Consider the following 23815-nt stretch of genomic DNA (forward strand, 5'->3'; position numbering starts at 1 on the left):
ATGAGCCATTGCGCCTGGCCCATGTTGGCTTTTGAGGGACCATTTAGTCATTCATTTGATGAACATTTATTGAGTGCCTGCTATGTACTTGTGCTGTTCTAGGGCCTGGGTTCTGAGACAGGCGTCCCTTCTCAGAATCACATTCTAGTGACTCAGATTTTAAGAATAGCAAATAAGGCCAGGTGTGGTGGCTCACACCTGTAATCCCAGCACTTTGGGAGGCCAAGGCGGGCAGATCACCTGAGGTTGAAAGTTCGAGACCAGCCTGACCAACATAGAGAAACCCCATCTCTACTAAAAATACAGCATTAGCTGGGCATGGTGGCGCATGCCTGTAATCCTAGCTATTCGGGAGGCTGAGGCAGGAGAATCGCTTGAACCTGGGAGGCGGAGCTTACAATGAGCTGCTGTTGCGCCATTGCACTCCAGCCTGGGTAACAGGAGGAAACTCTGCCTCAAAAAAAAAAAAAAAAAGCAAATAAGTTAGAGCATATTCAATATTTCTAAGTGCTACGAAGAAATGAAAGCCGATGATGCAAAGACAGAAGGAGGTGACTTCCCTTGAGGTGTGGATGGGAACCTCCTCGAGGGGGTGACTTGGAGCTAAGCCCCAAAGAGGAACCAGGAGGTGGCTATGAAGAGAGCTGGGGAAATGGAACTCCAGACTCGGAACAGGCTGAGCACCGTGGCTCACACCTGTAATCCCAGCACTTTGGGAGACCAAAGCGGGCAGATCACTTGAGGTCAGGAGTTTGAGATCAGCCTGGCCAGCATGGTGAAACCCTGTCTCTGCTAAAAGTACAAAAATTAGCCGAGCATGGTGGCAGGTGCCTGTAATCCCAGCTACTCTGGTGGCTGAGGCAGGAGAATTGCTTGAACCCAGGAAGCGGGGGTTGCAGCAAGCTGAGATTGGGCCGCACTGCAGCCTGGCCGAACGGCGAGACTCCGTCTAAAAAAAAAAAAAAGAAAAAAGAAAAAGACCGGAAACAGCATGTGCAAAGGCCCTGGGGTGGGATGAGGCTTGGGAAAAATAGAAGCAGTCCTCTTGGCCTCACCCTCTCTAGCTGTGCAGAGAGATTGCAGTCAGAGGAGCAGGTGTCCAAGAACCTCTTTGGGCCGCCCCTGGAGTCAGCCTTTGACCACGAAGATTTTACAGGTGATGGGGATAAGGGATTGGAGGTCATGGGTGTGGCCGGAGGGAGGATGGGTGGGGCCATTGCAAAGTTAGACCAATCGAGTACCTTGGAGGCCAGGCTGGAGGGAGGACTAGTCCGTGTCAGGGTGGGCGGGGCCAGAGTACAGGTGGGAGGGGCCATAGATAGGACGGGGCCTTGGCCAGTGGGCGGTGACTGGGTGGATGGGCCGGACTTTTGTGTAGAGGGAAGTCACCAGAAGGCATAGCCTTGGGGGCTATGAATGGGGGCCCCCCTGACCTTCCCTCGACGTGGCCGTGGCCTGCAGGAGGATGGGCAGGGACTCCAAGTGGGCGAGGGTCGGAGCTGACCGCCCGCTTCCCTCCCCAAGGCTCTAGCAGCCTGGGCTTCACCTCCAGCCCCTCCCCTTTCTCCTCCTCGTCGCCCGAAAACGTGGAGGATTCCGGCCTGGACTCTCCGTCCCACGCGGCACCTGGCCCCTCCCCAGATTCCTGGGTCCCCCGCCCAGGCACCCCGCAGAGCCCGCCCAGCTGTAGGGCGCCACCCCCAGAGGCCAGGGGTATCCGAGCACCGCCTCTGACAGACTCGCCGCAGCCCCTCGCCCCGTCTCCAGGCCCCTGGGGGCTGGAGGCCTTGGCCGGAGGAGGTGAGTCCAGCGGGTCTGGGCCTGAGAGTTGCTGGAACCCTGGGCGGGTGATTGAGCGCCCGCTGTGGGCAGGGCCTGATCAGGCTGCTGGAGACACAGCTAGGACCAGGCAGGCAGAACCTCCCACCGTTGCAGGGACAACAATGAGATGGACATTTAGCAAGGCAGGCGGGTAGCGGGTGCCAGGTGGGGGCCCTCCCTGAGGAAAGGACATCTGAGCTGAGATTTGAGGGAGGTGAGGACAGTACCACGTGGACATGAGGGGAAAGATGTGCTGGGCAGAGGGCACAGCCCCTGCAAAGGCCCTGGGGCAGGAGCGCGCTAGGCCTGTCTGAAGAACAGCAAGGAGGTCTGCCTGCTGGAACAGGGTGATGAGGGGAGGAGGAGGAAGAGAAGGGGGGTGTGGGCAGGGCCTGATGGGCACAGGGAGGGCTTGTGAGTGTTACCCTGAGTAACGCTGAGGGCCATGAGCAGGGGAGGGGCGGATGGACATCGAGGCTGGGCCTGTAGGTGTCAGGTGCACAGTGGACCCTGAGTTTGGGAAAGGTCAGGTCAGAGCACCTTCTCGACAGAGCACCCCCTCCTTGAAGACGTCATCAAAACAGGAGGAGCAGCCGCCCAGAGAGAGTAGAGGAGAGGACAGAGCCGGGGACCCTGGAGGGGTTGGAGACAGGAGGACAGCAGGTTGGGGGAGAAGGGCGGGGTGGGCTCCTAGGGGCTACCTGAGGAGAATGGGAAGCCCCTGAGTCAGAGCGACTGTGGGCTGTGACCACCTCGAGGTCCCCAGCAGTGCCAACAAGGGCGCTTGGCACCCTCCATAGGAAAGGGCCTGGCTGGAGCCTGTTCAAGGGAGAGCCGAGTGGGTGGAGACCACAGACTGGGGGCAGAAGTTTTTTTTTTTTTTTTTTTTTGAGAAGGAGTTTTGCTCTTGTTGCCCAGGCTGGAGTGCAGTGGTGCGATCTTGGCTTACTGCAGCCTTTGCCTCCCAAGTTCAAGCAATTCTCTGCCTCAGCCTCCCAAGTAGCTGAACTACAGGTGCACACCGCCACACCTGGCTAATTTTTTTTTTTTTTTTTTTTTGAGGCAGAGTCTCGCTCTGTCGCCCAGGCTGGAGTGCAGTGGCACCATCTCGGCTCACTGCAAGTTCCGCCTCCCAGGTTCACACCATTTTCTGGCTTCAGCCTCCCGAGTAGCTGGGACTACAGGCGCCCGCCACCACGCCCGGCTAATTTTTTGTGTTTTTTAGTAGAGACGGGGTTTCACCATGTTGACCAGACTGGTCTTGAACTCCTGACCTTAGGTGATCTGCCTGCCTCGGCCTCCCAAAGTGTTGGGATTACAGGTGTGAGCCCCCACATCCGGCCTGAGCAGAGGCTCTTATCCAACCCGGCAAATTCTGCCCCCCAGGGGACATTGTCAGTGTCTAGAGACATTTTTGGTTGTCACCACCAGGCAGGAGTGGTGCTCCTGGCATTCAGTGGGTGGAGGCCTCGGTTGCTGCTCAGCACCCTACAGTGCACAGGGCAGCCACCACCCACAAGAATGGTCCAGCCCCCAAATGTCTGCGGTGCTGAGGCTGAGAAAGTCAGGTAGAGGGGGGAGCGCAGCCTGGGGTGCAGGTGAGAGGGGAGGTAGGTGGGAGGGGAGGTAGGTAGGTGGGAGGGGAGGTAGGTAGGTGGGAGGGGAGGTGGGTAGGTGGGAGGGGAGGTGGGTGGGAGGGGAGGTAGGTGAGCAAGTGAGCACGTTCATAGATGGAACACAGCCAGAACCCTGAAGAAGCAGGAGAGGGAGGGGAGCTTGGGTGTTAAAGGCATGAGACTCAGACACAGGCCACAGTAGGTGGCTGCAGTCAGGTTCCCGGAGAGGGTAGAGGTCACAGAATGGCTGAATGTTGGCTAAAAACCCTCTGCTGAATCCCCCCTACAGTATACCTGCGTCTTAAGCCTTCAGTGCTTGCTTGCATATCCCCAGTAATGGGGAGCTCACCCCTTATTGGGCCACCATTCTGGCGTCTGGGAGGGTCAGGGGTGTGGACAGTATCCGCAGTGCTGTCTGGCACCTTCTCTGCAACCCCAGGACTTCAGACCCATTGGGGGTCTCCACGGAAAAGCCCATCTCCTATATTTTGGCTGAGTGTGTGCCCCTGGGGAGGCCCCAGAGGCCCTGGGCAGCATCTCAGCAGTGCCTCTTTGTATTTGCTCCCAGACCTGATGCCTGCACCTGCCGACGCCACAGCCAGGGAGGCCCTGGCAGCCCCACCCAGGAGACTCCGCTCTAGGAAGGTGTCCTGCCCTCTCACACGTAGCAACGGGGACCTGGTAGGTGAGGGGGTGTGGCAGGAGCTGGTCTGGGGGTCGTCTCCGGGATCAGCTTTTGGGCGCTGGTCCTGGGGCACTCATAGCCCAGACTGTCTATTTCCCTTCCAGTCGCGTTCCCTGAGCCCCTCCCCACTGGGCTCTTTAGCCCCCAGCACTACCTTGGAACGGCCCAGCTTCTCATCCCAGACAGGACATGGTACGTGAGAGCGGTCCTGGGCCCAGCTTTAGGCCTCAGTGTCACCTTCTCTGGTCTGGGTGGGTGGCTTCTCTGTTGGCAGAGGTGTGGTTGGGCGGGGGGTCTCGAGCCTGGAGCCTGTGTTCATGCTGTCTGTCCGTTGTTCCCCATTCCCTCCCCACCACCACCAGGAGTCTCCCGGGGTCCGAGCCCTGTGGTCCTGGGCTCCCAGGATGCCCTGCCTGTAGCCACAGCCTTCACGGAGTACGTCCATGCCTACTTCCGTGGCCACAGCCCCAGGTACCCGGTGATGGGCAGACAAGGGCCCGTGGGGGGTCTGTGTTGGGGAGGGTCCAGCAGGGACAGCTTTCAGATGTGCTTCATGGTCTATCTTATGGTGAAAGGGCCTTGAACACTGAGCCAAGTGACCAGGCCCCTGTCCTGAGGGCAGTGGAGCCATAGGAGGGCCTTTTTTTTTTTTTTTTCTTTTTTTTTTTTTTTTTTTAACTGAGACAGAGTTTCACTCTTGTTGCCCAGGCTGGAGTGCAGTGGTTCAATCTCAGCTCCCTGCAACCTCCGCCTCCCGGGTTCAAGCCATTCTCCTGCCTCAGCCTCCCGAGTAGCTGGAACTACAGGTGCATGCCACTGCACCTGACTAAATTATTGTATTTTTTGTTTGTTTGTTTTGAGACAGGGTCTCACTCTGTTGCCCAGGCTGGAGTGTAGTGGTGTGATCTTGGCTCACTGCAAACTCTGCCTCCTGGGTTCAAGAGATTCTCCTGCCTCAGCCTCCCAAGTAATTATGGGATTACAGGCACACATCACCACACCCGGCTGATTCTGTGTTTTTAGTCGAGACCGGGTTTCACCATGTTGACCAGGCTGGTCTCGAACTCTTGGCCTCAAGTGATCCACCTGCCTCGGCCTCCCAAGGTGCTGGGATTATAGACATGAGCCACCGTGCCCGGCCATAGGAGAGCATTTGAGCAGGGCTAGGCATTGCTGTAGACTCCAAGGCTGCCGTGGGCATTGAGATGAAGGGAGTGACACTAGAAGTTAGGCCCAGTAAGGGGGTAAGGGGATGGGTTAAGGACGAGTGGAGGGCAGGGGTATATATTGGGGTGGCCTTCAGCAGAAAAGATCTAAAAGTCAAACCATGAAGAAGAGGAGAGTGTCAGATCAAAAACCCAAGCAAAGGACAGCTAAAAAAACTGAACATTTTAATTTGAGCTCCCTGGTGGCCTAGGAGAAAAGAGAACTAGGGAAGGAGATGTTGCTGCCTCCTTCAGCCCAGGGTGGATTCTTCCTGTCCAGGCAGGAATGAAAGAGGAGGAGGTTGGGGGAAAGGATATGGGGGATCATCAGGGCCATCCTAGATCTGAGGTGTCTGGGGAGCCACAGGCATCAGTGGAACCAGGAGAAGGGGGAGGATGAGACACCAGGCAGAGCCCTAAGCCAACACCCAGTCCCCTCATCCTCCCCAGCTGCCTGGCTCGAGTAACTGGGGAGCTGACCATGACCTTCCCTGCTGGCATCGTGCGTGTGTTCAGCGGGACCCCACCCCCACCTGTCCTCAGCTTCCGGCTTGTACACACAGCCCCTATTGAGCACTTCCAGCCCAACGCCGATCTGCTCTTCAGGTACTATGGATGGGCAGTGGGAAAGGGCCTCGGAGGCTGCTGGGGGTCAGGGGCTTCCGGGCTCTGAATTCCCTCTCTGCTTCCTGGGAATTTTTTTTTTTTTTTTTTTTTTTTTTTGTAGAGATAGAGTCTTGCTCTGTCACCCAGGCTGGAGTGCAATGGCGTGATCTTGGCTCACTGCAACTCCGCCTCCCGGGTTCAAGCAGTTCTCCTGCCTCAGCTTCCCGAGTAGCTGGGATTACAGGCCACTACACTCAGCTAATTTCTTTTGTATTTTAGTAAAGACAGGGTTTCACCTTGTTGCCCAGGCTGGTCTCGAACTCCTGAGCTCAGGCAATCCGTCTGCCTTGGCCTCCCAAAGTGCTAGGATTACAGGCGTGAGCCACCACACCCGGCCTGATTTTTTTTTTTTAATTATTATTATTATTGTTTTGAGATACAGTTTTGCTATCGTTGCCTAGGCTGGGGTGCAGTGGTGCGATCTCGGCTCACTGCAACCTCCACCTCCTGGGTTCAAGTGATTCTCCTGCCTCAGCCTCCTGAGTAGCTGGGATTACAGGCATGTGCCACCATGCCTGGCTGATTTTTGCATTTTTAGTAGAAATGGGGTTTCACCACGATGGTCAGGCTGGTCTTAAACTCCTGACCTCAGGTGATCCACCTGTCTCAGCCTCCCAAAGTGCTGGGATTACAAGCATGAGCCACCGCACCCAGCCGCCTCCTGGGATTTGCTGTGTGGCCTGGGGCAAGTAACTTGCCCTCTCTGACCCTTGTTTTCCATCCCTCCTTTACTGCCACCACCACTACCATCCAGGTAGGGCTTTGCTGGGCCCAGGGTGGACCAGGAAATTACATCTTTAGGAAGGGGTAGATTGAATGCTGGGAGCCCTGGGAGGGCATGTCCCGAGGATTGCGGTGATCAGTCCGGGTTTCTGCAGTGACCCCTCCCAGAGTGACCCTGAGACCAAAGACTTCTGGCTCAACATGGCAGCTCTGACCGAGGCTCTGCAGCGCCAGGCAGAGCAGAACCCCACCGCCTCCTACTACAACGTGGTGCTGCTGCGATACCAGGTGTGCCACCCGCATGGGTCCGGGAGGAGGTGGTGGAGTAGGGGACACGGTGAGCTGGCAGCAGACCTGGAGGCGCCTGCATGTTGGTCAGGCTGGTCTCGAACTCCTGACCTCAAGAGATCCAACCCGTGAGAGCTGATGAGCTGGAGGGAGTAGGCAGGGTGGGTGGGGAATGAAGGGTGGAGGAGTAGGCAGTGTGGGAGAGCATGCATCCCCTGTTGCAGATAGCATCTTTATATGAACTAGAAGCAGCCTAGCCCTGGAATCTTTCACTTGAACTTCCCTGGGAGAGTTTGTTAGAATGAGGCGCTCTCCTGCCCCCTGCTGGAAACCTGGTGTAATACAGCCTCTCATCCATCAAATCTCCCTGTGATTGGGCCCCCTTGGGGCGGTGTGCGCATCGCGGGGTCAAGTGGTTGAATAGCACATGATGTGGCAAGACGGGATGGCCCAAGCTGTGTCCTCTCTCCCATTCTCATTCTTCCTAGTTCTCCCGCCCGGGTCCCCAGTCTGTGCCTCTGCAGCTCAGTGCCCACTGGCAGTGTGGGGCCACCCTCACCCAGGTCTCAGTGGAGTACGGCTACCGGCCCGGTGCCACAGCTGTGCCCACGCCACTCACGAACGTCCAGATCCTGCTGCCTGTGGGGGAACCTGTGACCAACGTCCGCCTGCAACCGGCCGCCACCTGGTGAGGGCGTGCAGGAAGCCAAGGAAAACTTAGCAGTTTCCCCCATAACCCCAGACTTTCTCCTTGATGCAACAGTTAAAGGGTGCACCCTAGGCCTGACCGTTAACTGTGAGCCCACCTTCCTTAGCACTGAGGGTGATATTATGAGGGCCAGGCGCTGTGGCTCATGCCTGTAATTGCAGTGCTTTGGGAGGCTGAGGTGGGAGGATCACTTGAGGCCAGGAGTTTGAGACCAGCCTGGGCAATATAGTGAGACCTCATCGCTACAAAAAAAATTTTTGTTTATTTATTTATTTTATTTATTTTGAGATGAAGTCTCACTCTGTCGTGCAGGTTGGAGCGCAGTGGCACGATCTCAGCTCACTGCAACCTCCGCCTCCCGGGTTCAAGCGATTTTTCTCTGCCTCAGCCTCCCGAGTAGCTGGGATTACGAGGGCCTGCTACACGCCCAGCTGATTTTTGTATTTTTTTAGTAGACGTGGGGTTTCACCATGTTGGCCAGGCTTGTCTCGAACTCCTGACCTCAGGTGATCCACCCGCCTTGGCCTCCCAAAGTACCGGGATTATAGGCATGAGCCACTGTGTCCAGCCTTGCAAAAAAAATATTTTAAAAAGTAGTCAGTCATGGTAGTGTGCTCTTGTAGTCCCAGCTACTCAGCAGGCTGAGACAGAAGGATCGCTTGAACCCAGGAGTTGAGGCTTCAGGGAGTTACCCTGGGTGACAACTGTCTCTTAAAAAACAAAAATTGTCACCCCTGTAATCCCAGCACTTTGGGAGGCTGAGGCAGGCGGATCACGAGGTCAGGAGATTGAGACCATCCTGGCTAACACGGTGAAACACCGTCTCTACTAAACAAAATAGAAGAAATTAGCCAGGCATGGTGGCGGGCGCCTGTAGTCCCAGCTACTTGGGAGGCTGAGGCAGGAGAATGGTGTGAACCCGGGAGGCGGAGCTTGCAGTGAGCTGAGATCGCGCCACTGCACTCCAGCCTGGGCGACAGAAAGAGACTTCATCTCAAAAAAAGAAAAAACAAAAATTAAATTAAAAAAAAAAAGTCGGCCGGGCGCGGTGGCTCACGCTTGTAATCCCAGCACTTTGGGAGGCCGAGGCAGGCGGATCACAAGGTCAGGAGATCGAGACTACGGTGAAACCCTGTCTCTGCTAAAAATACAAAAAATTAGCTGGGCGCGGTGGCGGGCGCCTGTAGTCCCTGCTACTCGGGAGGCTGAGGCAGGAGAATGGCGAGAACCCAGGAGGCGGAGCTTGCAGTGAGCCAAGATCGCGCCACTGCACTCCAGCCTGGGCAACAGAGCGAGACTCCGTCTTGAAAAAAAACAAAAACAAAAACAAAAACAAAAAAAAAAAAGTCTGCTGTGAAAAAGCCAGACTTATAGGACAGAATGCATCATCTAAAAGTGCAAGGAAGCCAGACATGGTGGCTTATGCCGGTAATCCCAGCACTTTGGAAGACCCAGGCAGGTGGATCACCTGAGGTCAGGAGTTCGAGACCAGCCTGGCCAATATGGTGAAACCCTGTCTCTACTAAAAATACAAAAAGTAGCCAGGCATGGTGGTGGGCGTCTGTAATCCCAGCTACTCAGGAGGCTGAGGGAGGAGAATCGCTTGAACCCGGGAGGCATAGGCTGCAGTGAGCAGAGATCACGCCAGTGCACACCAGCCAGGGCAACAGAGTGAGGCACCATCTCAAAACACACACACACACACACACAAAAGTGCTGCAAGGCTGTGTGGCTCCGCGGCTGTTCCATATCTCACCCCCATTTCACAGATGGGGAAATTGAGGTGAAGTGGGGGAGAAAGTTTGCTGGGGTCACACAGCCAGGAGGCCGCTGAGGCGGGACCCTGGGCTCTCAGCATCCTCTGTGGGGAAGCCCTGATCAAGATTCTCTCACGGCCAGGAACCTGGAGGAGAAGCGGCTCACATGGAGGCTTCCAGATGTGTCTGAGGCAGGGGGTGAGCTGTGGTTGTGCATGAGGGCTGGGTGGGAGGGACTGGGGTCAGCTGGGAGGCCCTTATTTATGTTGGGGAAGAATTAGGGACATACTGAGGGCGGGCAAGTATGGGCATTGAGGAAGGCTTTAAAAAGCTGGAGGAGGGCCGGGCTGGGTGGCATAGTCTGTAATCCCAGTGGTTTGGGAGGCCCAGGCTGCAGGATCACATGATTCCAGCAGTTGGAGTCTGCAGTGACCTATGATCGCACCACTGCACTCTAGCCTGGGCAATAGAGCCAGACCCTGTCTCTAAAAAACAAACAAAAAAGGCCAGGTGCAGTGGCTCATGCCTGTAATCCCAGCACTTTGGGAGGCCAAGGCAGGTGGATCACTTGAGGTCAGGAGTTCAAGACCAGCCTGGCCAGCATGGTGAAACCCCGTCTCTACTAAAAATATAAAAATTAGCCAGGCGTGGTGGCATGCATCTGTGATCCCAGCTACTCGGGAGGCTGAGGCAGGAGAATCGCTTGAACCCAGTAGGCGGAGGTTTTAGTGAGCTGAGATCATGCCACCGCACTCTGGCCAGGGTGACAGAGTGAGACTGTCTCAAAAAAAAAAAAAAAAAAAGCTGGAGGAGGGCCGAGCACAGTGGCATAGGTCTGTAATCCCAGTGCTTTGGGAGGCCCAGGTGGGAGGATCACTTGAGCCCAGGAGTTGGAGGCTGCAGTGACCTATGACTGTACCACTACACTCCAGCCTGGGCAACATAGCCAGACCCTGTCTCTAAAAAAAAAAAAAAAAAGCTGGAGGAGAGGGCGTCCCAGGGCCAGATGGCAAGACACAGCAGGTGCAAAGGCTCTGAGGCAGGACTCCCTTGCCAGCCACACAAAGCCCAGGGATGCCAGGAGAGACGGATGCAGGGGATTGAAGGGAGGTCTGATGGGGCACATGAAGGCCACAGAACAAAGGGCTTCAGGTGTGGGCCAAAGAGGAGCCTGTTTCACAGCTGGGATGCGGCTGGTGCCAGGGCACAGCTGACTGCAGGTCTCCCCAGGCTCTGGCCGCCTCTCTGCCAGCTGGGAGCCGCTCTCAGGGCCCAGCACACCTAGCCCCGTGGCCGCACAGTTCACCAGCGAGGGGGCCACTCTGTCGGGCGTGGACTTGGAACTGGTGGGCAGCGGTTACCGCATGTCACTGGTGAAGAGGAGGTTTGCCACAGGTACTCCCCAGCCCTGCTCTGGGTGACCTCAGGAGCCGGGACCTTGCTGGGGGCAAGCCCTGGGATGTGGGGAGGGATTGGGGCGTGGGGATCCTTGGGAAGGATAGGTGGGTGTTGGGGCCAGGAGACCCCAGATGGGGGGCACAGGTGGGCAAGGAGTCAGGGCCCCATGTGTCTGGGGCTCGCCCCTGGAGGACATCCTTGAAAGGACCCAAACCAGGGAGCCCGAAGTCCCCCCTGCCATCCCCTCCTCCAGCCCCACCCTGTTCTCCTGCCCCCAACAAGGGGCTCCTGGGGCCCAGTGGCAGCAAGGACAAGAGATACAGGGGTGTTTTGAAGAGGACAAGGATGATTGAAGCATCCCAGAGTCAGAGCCGGGGAACCCCTCCTGTACCCCTTCTCCCCACCGCTCCCCCTCACTGCTGCGCCCCCACAGGGATGTACCTAGTGAGCTGCTGAACCCGTAAATGCTGCCGCCCCAGCTCTACACTGCGCCCTGGTGCTGGCTGACCGCTCCCTACCCTCCTGCTGGACCCTGGGGCCTCCCGCCCCAGTCTCCCTGAGGCCCAGACTCCACGGAGAGGAGCCCCATGCCCAGCCGGCTGAGCCCAAGATTCGCTCCTCCCCCTCATGCCAACCCCCACACAGGTCCTGGCCTTTTAATGTTCTTTGAATAAACACTTTATTTTCTAATAAAATAAAAAAGGAAACCTTTTCCTGCTCCAGGAAGTATCCTTTGTATTGCCAGAGAGGGGAGGAAGAGAAGGCGGATGAATGTGAGAGAACTAACGCACCTCCCTCCCTGCACTGCGTTCAACCTGTACAGGGCCATTCTGGGAGAGAAGGAACCAGACACCGCAGCCCCATGGGCTCAGAGGTGGGCTAGAGGGAGGGAGGAGGACTAGAGAAGCCCAGAAAGGGGTGCCAGGAGTCTTCCCAAGCAGTCAGGAAAACTTTCTAACGAGGGGCCATTATAAATGGGATTTTGAGGTATGAGTAGGAGTTTGCAAGCTAGGCATGGGCATCCCAAGCAAAGTGATAGAAGGTTGTTATTTCAGTGAGGAAGCAATTAGTCAACCTACAAACATTAATTGAGTATCTACTGTATACCATGTAGCGGGGAGAGAGCTGTGAGCGGGACAAAGTCCTTGGAAGCCAGGAAGTGGAGATAGGAAGCCTGAGTGAAGAACCTGCTTGGCTGCCACTGGCTGTGTGATTTTGAGCGTGGGACTTGAGCCTCAGTTAGCGCATCTGCAACTCACCTCACTGGGTATCTGTGGGAGGTCACACACTTAGAAGAGTGCCGACTATAGGGCAAAACCCCCAGTAGTACCAGGCAGCTTTGGGAGCCCTAGGAGGAGGGTCGGCATTGGTGCAGGTGTGCAAGAGTGGCCTGCTGGGGAGGGCAGGACAGAAGCAGTAACAGAGACTGCAGTGGGGAGCAGGTCCGAGCCCAGTGGACAGTCTTAGGTCCTGATGGACATTCAGGGAACCAGGTCCCATGTTCCTGACCTTGAGGCTGTACAGACCCCAGAGAGCAAGCCCAGAATGGACGAAGCTCAAAAGGAAGGAAGGAGGAGGCGGGATTTGGCCTGAGACCTGCTGTGCGCTTTCTCTGATCCTCCCACCCTGTCCTCGAAAGAGAGAGTGCCTCTGGCTGTGCCTTGGTTTCCTTGTCTGTAAGGTGGGAGGAATCCTGTAGTTGGGAGAGGTTCAGGGAGCATTCCTGGCGCAAAGCAAGTGCATAATTAACATTGGCTGAGAGTTGGGCACCGTGGCTCACACCTGTAATCCCAATGCTTTGGGAGGCTGAGGCAGGAGGATCACTTGAGACCAGGAGTTCAAGACCAGCCTGGGAAAATAGCAAGACCCCCTGTTTCTACAAAAATAGGAAAATTGACCAAACATGGTGGCACACGCCTATGGTCCGAGCTACTCAGGAGGCTGAGGCAGGAGGATCAATTGAGCCCAGGAGGTTGAGGCTACAGTGAGCTAAGATCACACTGGTGCTCTCCAACCTGGGCAGCCACAGAGTGAGACACTGTCTCTTAAAACAAAATAGGCCGGGTAGGGTGGCTCATGCCTATAATCCCAGCACTTTGGGAGGCCGAGGCAGGTGGACCATTTGAGGTCAGGAGTTCAAGACCAGCCTGGCCAACATGGTGAAACCCCGTCTCCCCTCAAAATACAAAAATTGGCCAGGTGATAGTGGTATGTACCTGTAGTCCCAGCTACCTAGGAGGCTGAGGCAGGAGAATTCCTTGAGCCTGGGAAGCAGAAGTAGCGATGAGCCCAGATTGCACCACTGCGCTCCAGTCTGGGCGACAGAGTGAGACCCTGTATCAAAACAAAACAAAATAAAAACAACAAAAAAAAAGTCAACTGTAGGAAGGAATGATGATTATAGGAGTTGGGGCATCAAATGGGGGCAGAGGTGGCTGCAGCACCTGCCCTGTCTGGCTACAAACAGCCCAGGGACTTCCAAGCCCTTCATGTCTTCTCACTTGCAGGTCTTAGCATCTAGGCTGTAAATTCAGAGACCACACCTGCGCAGTGGGGCCCTGGGTGTTGGAGAGAGCTGCAGCTTTATAGAGGTGACAAAATCAAAATTTGTTTGCCATCGCCTCCTCATAATGTAGCCTGATCTGGGTGTGGGTTCTTTCCTGTCTCATAAGTGGCAGGTACATGGCACCTCCAAGTAGTTTTAATTGGCCTTCCTTGGGACACACATGAGGCTGGGCACCTTTGAAAATGAAGAAGTCATCTGGGATGGTGACTCATGCCTGTAAGTCCAGCACTCTGGGAGGCCAAGGCAGGCAGATCACTTGAGGTCAGGAATTCAAGACCAGCCTGGCCAACATGGTAGAACCCCATCTCTACTAAAAATACAAAAATAAGCCAGGCGTGGTGGTGGGCGCCTGTAATCCGCTATTTGGGAGGTTGAGGCAGGAGAATCGCTGGAGCCCAGGAGGAGGAGGAGGTTGCAGTGAGCTGAGAACATGCCACTGCACTCCAGCCTGGGAGACAGAGTGAGACTCCATCTCAAAAAAAAAAAAAACACCAAACAAACAGGGCTGGGTGTGTTGGCTCACGCCTGTAATCCCAGCACTTTGGCCAACATGGCCAGGAGTTGAGGCCAGGAGTTCGAGACCAGCCTGGCCAACATGGTGAAACCCCATCTCTACTAAGAATACAAAAGTTAGCTGGGCGTGGTGGCAGGTGCCTGTAATCTCAGCTACTGGGGAGGCTGAGGCAGGAGAATTGCTTGAATCCGGCAGGTGGAGGTTGCAGTGAGACGAGATGGCGCCACTGCACTCCAGCCTGGGTGACAGAGCAAGACTGCATCTCAAACAAACAAAGACAACACAAAAAACACAAGCAAACAATAAAGCGCAGAAGGCATTTTTCCCAGGTGTGGTCTTCTAACTGCCCGACCTTCCAGAGCAGGTGTGACATAACCTGTCTTAGAAGAGTGAATTCCAAAAGAGAGGGCATGGAACCGGTTAAACCTGCCAACCCCGGGCAGGCGTGATTCCATTATTCAGTTTACATGCCCTGGTCTCTTCCACCCGGGTGGCCTTAAAACCTCAGCTGTGACACAGAGTGATCCGTTGGCACTGCGCCATCAACTGGGTCACGTGTCAGAGGCCACCCCCAGCTGGTAAGTGACCTAACTGGATTTTCTTTTGAGCTGAAATTCACAAAACAAAAAATGAACCACTATAAGGTGAACAATTCAGTGAGTTTCAGTATATTCATAATACTGTACAGCCACACCCTTTATCTAATTTCAGCACATCTTCATCCCCTTGGAAAGGAAACCCCGTCCCCTTCAGCAGTCATGCCCCATTTCCCCTCCCACAGCCCCTGGCAACCACTCATCCGCTTCCTGTCTCTCTGGATTTGCCTGCTCTGGGCATTTCATATTGTGGGGAAAAGAAAGAGATCAGCCTGTTACTGTGTCTATATAGAAAGAAGTAGACATAAGAGACTCCATTTTGTTCTGTATTTGAGATGCTGTTAATCTGTGACCCTACCCCCAACCTTGTCCTTGCAAGAGACATGTGCTGTGGTGACTCAAGGTTTAATGGATTTTGGGCGTGCAGGGTGTGACTTTGTTCCTAGAAAAGCTGGGTATTGTCCAAGGTTTATTCCCATGTGATAGGATGAAACAATGTTGCTAAAAGGTTTATCTCAAGGCACAGGATTTTCCTTTAAACTTATTCACGTCACAGATCCTTGTTCTTATGTCTTACTGCTAATTTCCTCCCTAAAAATGATCCTATTGTCCTGCCACTCCCTTATCTTTAAGATGGTAAAGATAATTATCTATAAATACTAAGGGAACTCAGAGGCCGGTGCCGGCGTGGGTCCTCTGTAAGCTGAGCGCCGGTCCCCTGGGCCCCCGCTTTTCTTTCTCTATACTTTGTCTCTGTGTCTTATTTCTTTTCTCAAGTCTCTCGTTCCACCTAACGAGAAACACCCACAGGTGTGGAGGGGCAGGCCACCCCTTCATCTGGTGCCCAACGTGGAAGCTTTTCTCTAAGGTGAAGGTACGCTGGAGCGTGGTCATTGAGGACAAGTCGACGAGAGACTCCCGAGTACGTCTACAGTCAGCCTTGCGGTAAGCTTGTGCGCTCGGAAGAACCTAGGGTAACAATGGGGCAAACTAAGAGTAAATATGCCTCTTATCGCAGCTTTATTAAAATTCTCTTAAAAAGAGGGGGAGTTGGCCGGGCGCGGTGGCTCAAGCCTGTAATCCCAGCACTTTGGGAGGCCGAGATGGGCGGATCACGAGGTCAGGAGATCGAGAGACGATCCCGGCTAACACGGTGAAACCCCGTCTCTACTAAAAAATACAAAAAAATAGCCGGGCGAGGTGGTGGGCGCCTGTAGTCCCAGCTACTCGGGAGGCTGAGGCAGGAGAATGGCGTAAACCCGGGAGGCGGAGCTTGCAGTGAGCTGAGATCCGGCCACTGCACTCCAGCCTGGGTGACAGAGCAAGACTCCGTCTCAAAAAAAAAAAAAAAAAAAAAAAAGAGGGGGAGTTAAAGTCTCTACCAAAAATCTAATTACGCTGTTTCAAACAATAGAGCAGTTTTGTCCATGGTTTCCGGAACAGGGAACTTTAGATCTAAAAGATTGGGAAAAAATTGGCAAAGAATTAAAACAAGCAAGCAGGGAAGGTAAAATCATTCCGCTCACAGTATGGAATGATTGGGTCATTATTAAAGTAGCTTTAGAACCATTTCAAACAGAAGAAGATAGCGTTCCAATTTCTGATGTCCCTAAAAGCTGTGCAGTAGATTGTGAAAAAGAGGCAGGGATAGAATCCCGGAAAGGAAAGGAAAGTTCACACTGTGAATGTGTATCAGAGCCGGCTATGGCTCGGTCAACGCAAAATGTTGACAATAATCAATTACAGGAGGTAGTATATCCTGAAATGTTAAAATTAGAAGAAAAAAATCCAGAATTAGCAGAGCCATCAGAGTCTAAACCACGATGGCCAACTGCTCTTCCAGCAGCTCAGATGCCTGTAAATTTACAACCTCAAATGCAGGTTAAACAAGTACAAACTCCAAAAGAAGATCAAATAGAAAAAGATAGAGTCTCTGTCATGGCAATGCCATTCCAAATGCAGTGTCCACAATATCAGCCGGTAGAAGATAAGACCCAGCCGCCAGTAGCCTATCAATACTGGCTGCCAGCCGAACTGCAGTATCGGTTGCCCCCAGAAAATCTGTGTGGACAGCCAGGAACATTTCCAGCACCACAGGGCAGGGTACCATATCCTCAACCGCCCACCATGAGACTTAATCCTACAGCACCGCCTAGTACACAGGGTAGTGCGTTACATAAAATTATTGATGAGGCAAGAAAACAAGGAGATATTGAGGCGTGGCAATTCCCAGTAATATTAGAAGCAAGACCACCTGGAGAAGGGGCCCAAGAGGGAGAGCTTCCCGTAGCTGAAGCCAGATATAAGTCTTTTTCTATAAAAATGCTAAAAGAAATGAAAGAGGGAGTAAAACAGTATGGACCCAACTCTCCTTACATGAGAACATTATTAGATTCCATTGCTCATGGACATAGACTCATTCCTTATGATTGGGAGATTCTGGCAAAATCCTCACTCTCACCCTCTCAATTTTTACAATTTAAGACTTGGTGGATTGATGGGGCACAAGTACAGGTCCGAAAAAATAGGACTGCCAATCCTCCAATTGACATAGATGCAGATCAACTATTAGGAATAGGTCAAAATTGGAGCACTGTTGACCAACAAGTAATAATGCCAAATGAGGCCATTGAGCAAATCAGGGCTATCTGCCTTAGGGCCTGGGAGAAAATCCAAGACCCAGGAACCGCCTGCCCCTCCTTTAATACAATAAGACAAGGCTCTAAAGAGCCCTACCCTGATTTTGTAGCAAGACTTCAAGATGCTGCTCAAAAGTCAATTACCGATGAGAATGCCCGTAAGGTCATAGTGGAGTTGATGGCATATGAAAACGCCAATCCTGATTGTCAATCAGCCATTAAGCCATTAAAAGGAAGGGTTCCCGCAGGATCAGATGTAATCTCAGAGTACGTTAAGGCCTGCGATGGAATTGGAGGAGCTATGCATAAAGCTATGCTTATGGCTCAAGCAATCACAGGAGTTGCTTTAGGAGGACAGGTTAGAACATTTGGGGGAAGATGTTATAATTGTGGTCAAATTGGTCATCTAAAAAAGAATTGCCTAGTCTCAAATAAACAAAATGTAACTACTCAAACTACTACAAGAACAGATAAAGAGCCACCTGGCCTATGTCCAAGATGTAAAAAGGGAAAACATTGGGGTAATCAATGTCGTTCTAAATTTGATAAAAATGGGCAACCACTGTCGGGAAACGAGAGGAGGGGCCAGCCTCAGGCCCCGCAACAAACTGGGGCATTCCAAATTCAGCCCTGTGTTCCTCAGGGTTTTCAGGAACAACAACCCCCACTGCCACAAGTGTCTCAGGGAATAAGCCAGTTATCACAATACAGCAATTATCCCCCGCCACAAACGGGGTGCAGCAGTAGATTTATGCACCATACAAGCAGTCTCTCTGCTTCCAGGGGAGCCTCCTCGAAAAATCCCCACAGGGGTATATGGCCCATTGCCTGAGGGGACTGTAGGACTAATCTTAGGAAGATCAAGTTTAAATCTAAAAGGAGTTCAAATTCATACTGGTGTGGTTGATTCAGACTATAAAGGTGAAATTTAATTGGTTATTAGTTCCTCAGTTCCTTGGAGTGCCAGTCCAGGAGACAGGATTGCTCAACTATTACTTCTACCTTATATTAAAGTTGGAAACAGTGAGATAAAAAGAACAGGAGGGTTCGGAAGCACTGATCAGACAGGAAAGGCTGCATATTGGGCAAATCTGGTCTCTGAGAGCAGACCTGTGTGTAAGGCCATTATTCAAGGAAAACAGTTTGAAGGGTTAGTAGACACTGGAGCAGATATCTCTGTCATTGCTTTAAATCAATGGCCAAAAAATTGGCCTAAACAAAAGGCTGTTACAAGACTTGTCGGCGTAGGCACAGCTTCAGAAGTGTACGAAAGTACAATGATTTTACATTGCTTAGGACCAGATAATCAAGAAAGTACTGTTCAGCCAATGATTACTTCAATTCCTGTTAATCTATGGGGTCGAGATTTATTACAGCAATGGGGTGCGGAAATCATTATGCCCGCTCCATTATACAGCCCCACGAGTCAAAAAATCATAACTAAGATGGGATATATACCAGGAAAGGGGTTAGGAAAAAATGAAAATGGCATTAAAGTCCCAATTGAGACTAAGAAAAATCAAGAAAGAAAAGGAATAGGGTATCCTTTTTTGGGGCGGCCACTGTAGCGCCTCCTAAACCCATTCCATTAACTTGGAAAACAGAAAAACCGGTATGGGTAAATCAGTGGCCGCTACCGAAGCAAAAACTGGAGGCTTTACATTCATTAGCAAAGGAACAATTTAAAAAAGGACACATTGAGCCTTCATTCTCACCCTGGTATTCTCCTGTATTTGTAATTCAGAAAAAATCAGGCAAATGGCGTATGTTAATGGACTTAAGAGCCGTAAATGCTGTAATTCAACCCATGGGGCCTCTTCAACCCGGATTGCCCTCTCCGGCCATGATCCCAAAAGACTGGCCTTTAATTATAATTGATCTTAAGGATTGCTTTTTTACCATTCCTCTGGCAGAGCAAGATTGTGAAAAATTTGCCTTTACTATACCAGCCATAAATAATAAAGAACCAGCCACCAGGTTCCAGTGGAAAGTACTACCTCAGGGAATGCTTAATAGTCCAACTATTTGTCAAACTTTCGTAGGTCAAGTCCTTCAACCAGTTAGAGACAAATTTTCAGATTGTTATATCATTCACTATATTGATGATATTTTATGTGCTGCAGAAACAAGAGAAAAATTAATTGACTGTTACACATTTCTGCAAGCAGAGGTTGCCAACGCAGGACTAACAATAGCATCGGATAAGATCCAAACCTCTGCTCCTTTTCATTATTTAGGGATGCAGATAGAAAGTAGAAAAATTAAGCCACAAAAAATAGAAATAAGAAAAGATACTTTAAAAACTTTAAATGACTTTCAAAAATTGTTAGGCGATATTAATTGGATTCGGCCAACTCTAGGCATTCCTACTTATGCCATGTCAAATTTGTTCTCTATCCTAAGAGGAGATCCAGACTTAAATAGTAAAAGAATATTAACCCCAGAGGCAACAAAAGAAATTAAATTAGTGGAAGAAAAAATTCAGTCAGCGCAAATAAATAGGATAGATCCTTTAGCCCCACTCCAACTTTTGATTTTTGCTACTACACATTCTCCAACAGGCATCATTATTCAAAACACTGATCTTGTGGAGTGGTCATTTCTTTCTCACAGTACAATTAAGACTTTTACATTGTACTTGGATCAAATAGCTACATTAATTGGTCAGGCAAGATTACGGATAATAAAATTGTGTGGTAATGACCCAGACAAAATAGTTGTTCCTTTAACCAAGGAACAAGTTAGGCAAGCCTTTATCAATTCTGGTGCATGGCAGATTGGCCTTGCTAATTTTGTGGGAGTTATTGATAATCATTACCCAAAAACAAAAATCTTCCAGTTTTTAAAATTGACTACTTGGATTTTACCTAAAATTACCAGACATGAGCCTTTAGAAAATGCTCTGACAGTATTTACTGATGGTTCCAGCAATGGAAAAGCGGCTTACACAGGACCAAAAGAGCGAGTAATCAAAACTCAGTATCAATCAGCTCAAAGAGCAGAGTTGGTTGCAGTCATTACAGTGTTACAAGATTTTAATCAACCTGTTAATATTATATCAGATTCTGCATATGTAGTACAGACTACAAGGGATGTTGAGACAGCTCTAATTAAATATAGCATGGATGATCAGTTAAACCAGTTGTTTAATTTATTACAACAAACTGTAAGAAAAAGGAATTTCCCATTTTATATTACTCATATTCGAGCACACACTAATTTGCCAGGACCTTTAACTATAGCAAATGAACAAGCTGACTTACTGGTATCCTCTGCATTCATAAAAGCACAAGAACTTCATGCTTTGACTCATGTAAATGCAGCAGGGTTAAAAAACAAATTTGATGTCACATGGAAACAGGCAAAAGATATTGTACGACATTGCACCCAGTGTCAAGTACTACACCTGCCCACTCAAGAGGCAGGAGTGAATCCCAGAGGTCTGTGTCCTAATGCATTATGGCAAATGGATGTTACCCATGTACCTTCATTTGGAAAATTATCATATGTTCATGTAACAGTTGATACTTATTCACATTTCATATGGGCAACATGCCAGACAGGAGAAAGTACTTCCCATGTTAAAAAACATTTATTATCTTGTTTTGCTGTAATGGGAGTTCCAGAAAAAATTAAAACTGACAATGGACCAGGTTATTGTAGTAAAGCTTTCCAAAAATTCTTAAATCAGTGGAATATTACACATACAACAGGAATTCCTTATAATTCCCAAGGACAGGCCATAGTTGAAAGAACTAATAGAACACTCAAAACTCAATTAATTAAACAAAAAAAAGGGGGAGACAGTAAGGAGTGTACCACTCCTCAGATGCAGCTTAATCTAGCACTCTATACTTTAAATTTTTTAAACATTTATAGAAATCAGACTACTACTTCTGCAGAACAACATCTTACTGGTAAAAAGAACAGTCCACATGAAGGAAAACTGATTTGGTGGAAAGACAACAAAAATAAGACATGGGAAATAGGGAAGGTGATAACCTGGGGAAGAGGTTTTGCTTGTGTTTCACCAGGAGCAAATCAGCTTCCTGTTTGGATACCCACTAAACATTTGAAGTTCTACAATGAACCCATCGGAGATGCAAAGAAAAGCGCCTCCACGGAGACAGAAACACCGCAATCGAGCACCATTGACTAACGAACAAGCCTTCATCACCATGGCACATTTATATAGAGGAAAAGGGAGGGAGAACGTTGCGGGAAGTCAGGGACCTTGAACACAGGGACTGGCTGAAGCCACGACAGAAAAACATAAAATGTGAAGATTTCATGGACATTTATTAGTTCTCCAAAATTAATACTTTTGTAATTTCTTATGTCTGTCTTTACTTTAATCTTTTAATTCTATCATCTTCTTTGTAAACTGAGGAGGATATATGTCACCTCAGGACCCTGTGATGATTGCCTTAACTGCACAAATTGTTTGTGGGGCACGTGTGTTTGAACAATATGAAATCTGGGCATCTTGGAAAAAGAATAAGATAACAGCAATGTTCAGGGAACAAGGGAGGCAACCTTGAACTGGCCGCCAGTGAGCCGGACGGAACAGAGCCATATTTCTTCTCTTTTCATTATGCAAATGGGAGAAATATCGCTGAATTCTTTTTCTCAGCAAGGAACACCCCTGAGAAAGAGAATGCGCTCTGAGGGTAGGCCTATAAACGACCCCCTTGGAGGCGTGCCGCCTTTTACGGTTGAAGCCGAAGGGATGAAATAAGCCCCGGCCTCCTGTAGCGCTCCCAGGCTTATTAGGATGAGGAAATTCCCACCTAATAAATTTTGGTCAGACAGGTTGTCTGCTCTCAAACCCTGTTTTCTGATAAGATGTTATCCATGACTATGCATGCCCAAAAATTTTAATTTTAACACCATCCTGTGATCTCATCCTGCCTCCACTTGCTTTGTGATATTCTGTTACTTTGTGAAGTATGTAATCTCGGTGTCATGATGACAATGGTGGTTTTGTTGAAAAGAAAAGGGGGAAATGTGGGGAAAAGAAAGAGATCAGCCTGTTACTGTGTCTATATAGAAAGAAGTAGACATAAGAGACTCCATTTTGTTCTGTATTTGAGATGCTGTTAATCTGTGACCCTACCCCCAACCTTGTCCTTGCAAGAGACATGTGCTGTGGTAACTCAAGGTTTAATGGATTTTGGGCGTGCAGGGTGTGACTTTGTTCCTAGAAAAGCTGGGTATTGTCCAAGGTTTATTCCCATGTGATAGGATGAAACAATGTTGCTAAAAGGTTTATCTCAAGGCACAGGATTTTCCTTTAAACTTATTCATGTCACAGATCCTTGTTCTTATGTCTTACTGCTAATTTCCTCCCTAAAAATGATCCTATTGTCCTGCCACTCCCTTATCTTTAAGATGGTAAAGATAATTATCTATAAATACTAAGGGAACTCAGAGGCCGGTGCCGGCGTGGGTCCTCTGTAAGCTGAGCGCCGGTCCCCTGGGCCCCCGCTTTTCTTTCTCTATACTTTGTCTCTGTGTCTTATTTCTTTTCTCAAGTCTCTCGTTCCACCTAACGAGAAACACCCACAGGTGTGGAGGGGCAGGCCACCCCTTCATCATATAAATGGAATCATACAACACGTGGCCTTTTGTGTCTGGCTTCTTTCACTCAGCATCGTGTTTTTGAGTTTCATCCCCGTTGTAGCATGGATCAGGACTTCAATATCTTAACAGGACTTCAGTCTCTCACTCTGTCACCCAGGCTGGAGTGCAGTGGCATGATCTCGGCTCACTGCAACCTCCATCTCCTGGATTTGAGCAGTTCTCCTGCTTCAGCTCCCCGAGTAGCTGGCATTACAAGCATGCACCACTATGCCCAGCTAATTTTTGTATTTTTAGTAGAGACGGGATTTTGCCATGTTGGCCAAGCTGGTCTCGAACTCCTGACCTCAAGTGATCTGCCCGTCTCAGCCTCCCAAAGTGCTGGGATTACAGGCATGAGCTACCGCGCCTGGCCAGGACTTTAGTATTTCTGATGGCTTAATAAAACTCCAGGCAGGGCACAGTGGCTCACACCTGTAACCCCAGCACTTTGGGAGGCCAAGGCAGGTGGATTGCTTGAGGTCAGGGGTTCAAGACCAGCCCGGGCAACATGGTGAAACCCCCATCTCTACTAAAAATACAAAAAGTAGCTGGGCATGGTGGCAGGTGTCTGTAATCCCAGCTATTCGGGAAACTGAGGCAGGAGAATCACTTGAACCTGGGAAGTAGAGGTTGCAGTGAGCCAAGATCCTGCCACTGCACTCCAGCCTGGGTGACAGAGTGAAACTCCGTCTCAAAAAAAAAAAAAAAAAAAAGACTCAAGACTCCACTGATGGACCACATATTGTTTATACATTCATCCACTGGACATTTGGGTGGGTTACCTCCACCCAAACAGCTGAAAAGAGCATTGTGAATCATGCTATGAACTTGTCTATGCAAGCATTTGTTTGAACACCTGTTTTCAGTTCCTTTGGGTAGATACCTAAGAGGGCAATGGCGGGATCATAGGGTCATTCTAGTCTGTATTTGAACCCAGGCCCTTCACCACCAGAATTCACTCTATTGCATCCAGTGAACCCCAGAATCACCCGGTTTAAAAGGACTGGGGG

At 50.5% G+C, this 23815-nt stretch overlaps 1 protein-coding gene across 11 annotated transcripts in view; it reads left to right on the forward strand.

Moving 5' to 3' along the window:
* The window catches only part of LOC105486730 (FCH and mu domain containing endocytic adaptor 1), a 52019-nt gene extending 29333 nt beyond the window's left edge, over nucleotides 1-22686 (forward strand). For 10 of the 11 annotated variants that reach the window (XM_071086724.1, XM_071086723.1, XM_071086716.1 and 7 more), the window contains 11 exons: nucleotides 1065-1156; nucleotides 1525-1800; nucleotides 4006-4118; nucleotides 4227-4314; nucleotides 4485-4593; nucleotides 5778-5933; nucleotides 6872-7004; nucleotides 7493-7692; nucleotides 9613-9668; nucleotides 10701-10865; nucleotides 11302-22686. In XM_071086724.1, the coding sequence (XP_070942825.1) occupies nucleotides 1065-1156; nucleotides 1525-1800; nucleotides 4006-4118; nucleotides 4227-4314; nucleotides 4485-4593; nucleotides 5778-5933; nucleotides 6872-7004; nucleotides 7493-7692; nucleotides 9613-9668; nucleotides 10701-10865; nucleotides 11302-11324 (1411 nt within the window). In that variant the 3' untranslated portion in view covers nucleotides 11325-22686. The remainder of the gene's footprint in view (nucleotides 1-1064; nucleotides 1157-1524; nucleotides 1801-4005; nucleotides 4119-4226; nucleotides 4315-4484; nucleotides 4594-5777; nucleotides 5934-6871; nucleotides 7005-7492; nucleotides 7693-9612; nucleotides 9669-10700; nucleotides 10866-11301) is intronic. The other variant, XM_071086725.1, reaches the window with a different exon arrangement.
* Nucleotides 22687-23815: the final 1129 nt, after the last annotated feature.

The sequence above is a fragment of the Macaca nemestrina genome, chromosome 20 (genome assembly GCF_043159975.1).
Source record: "Macaca nemestrina isolate mMacNem1 chromosome 20, mMacNem.hap1, whole genome shotgun sequence".
In the NCBI taxonomy this organism is placed as follows: domain Eukaryota; kingdom Metazoa; phylum Chordata; class Mammalia; order Primates; family Cercopithecidae; genus Macaca; species Macaca nemestrina.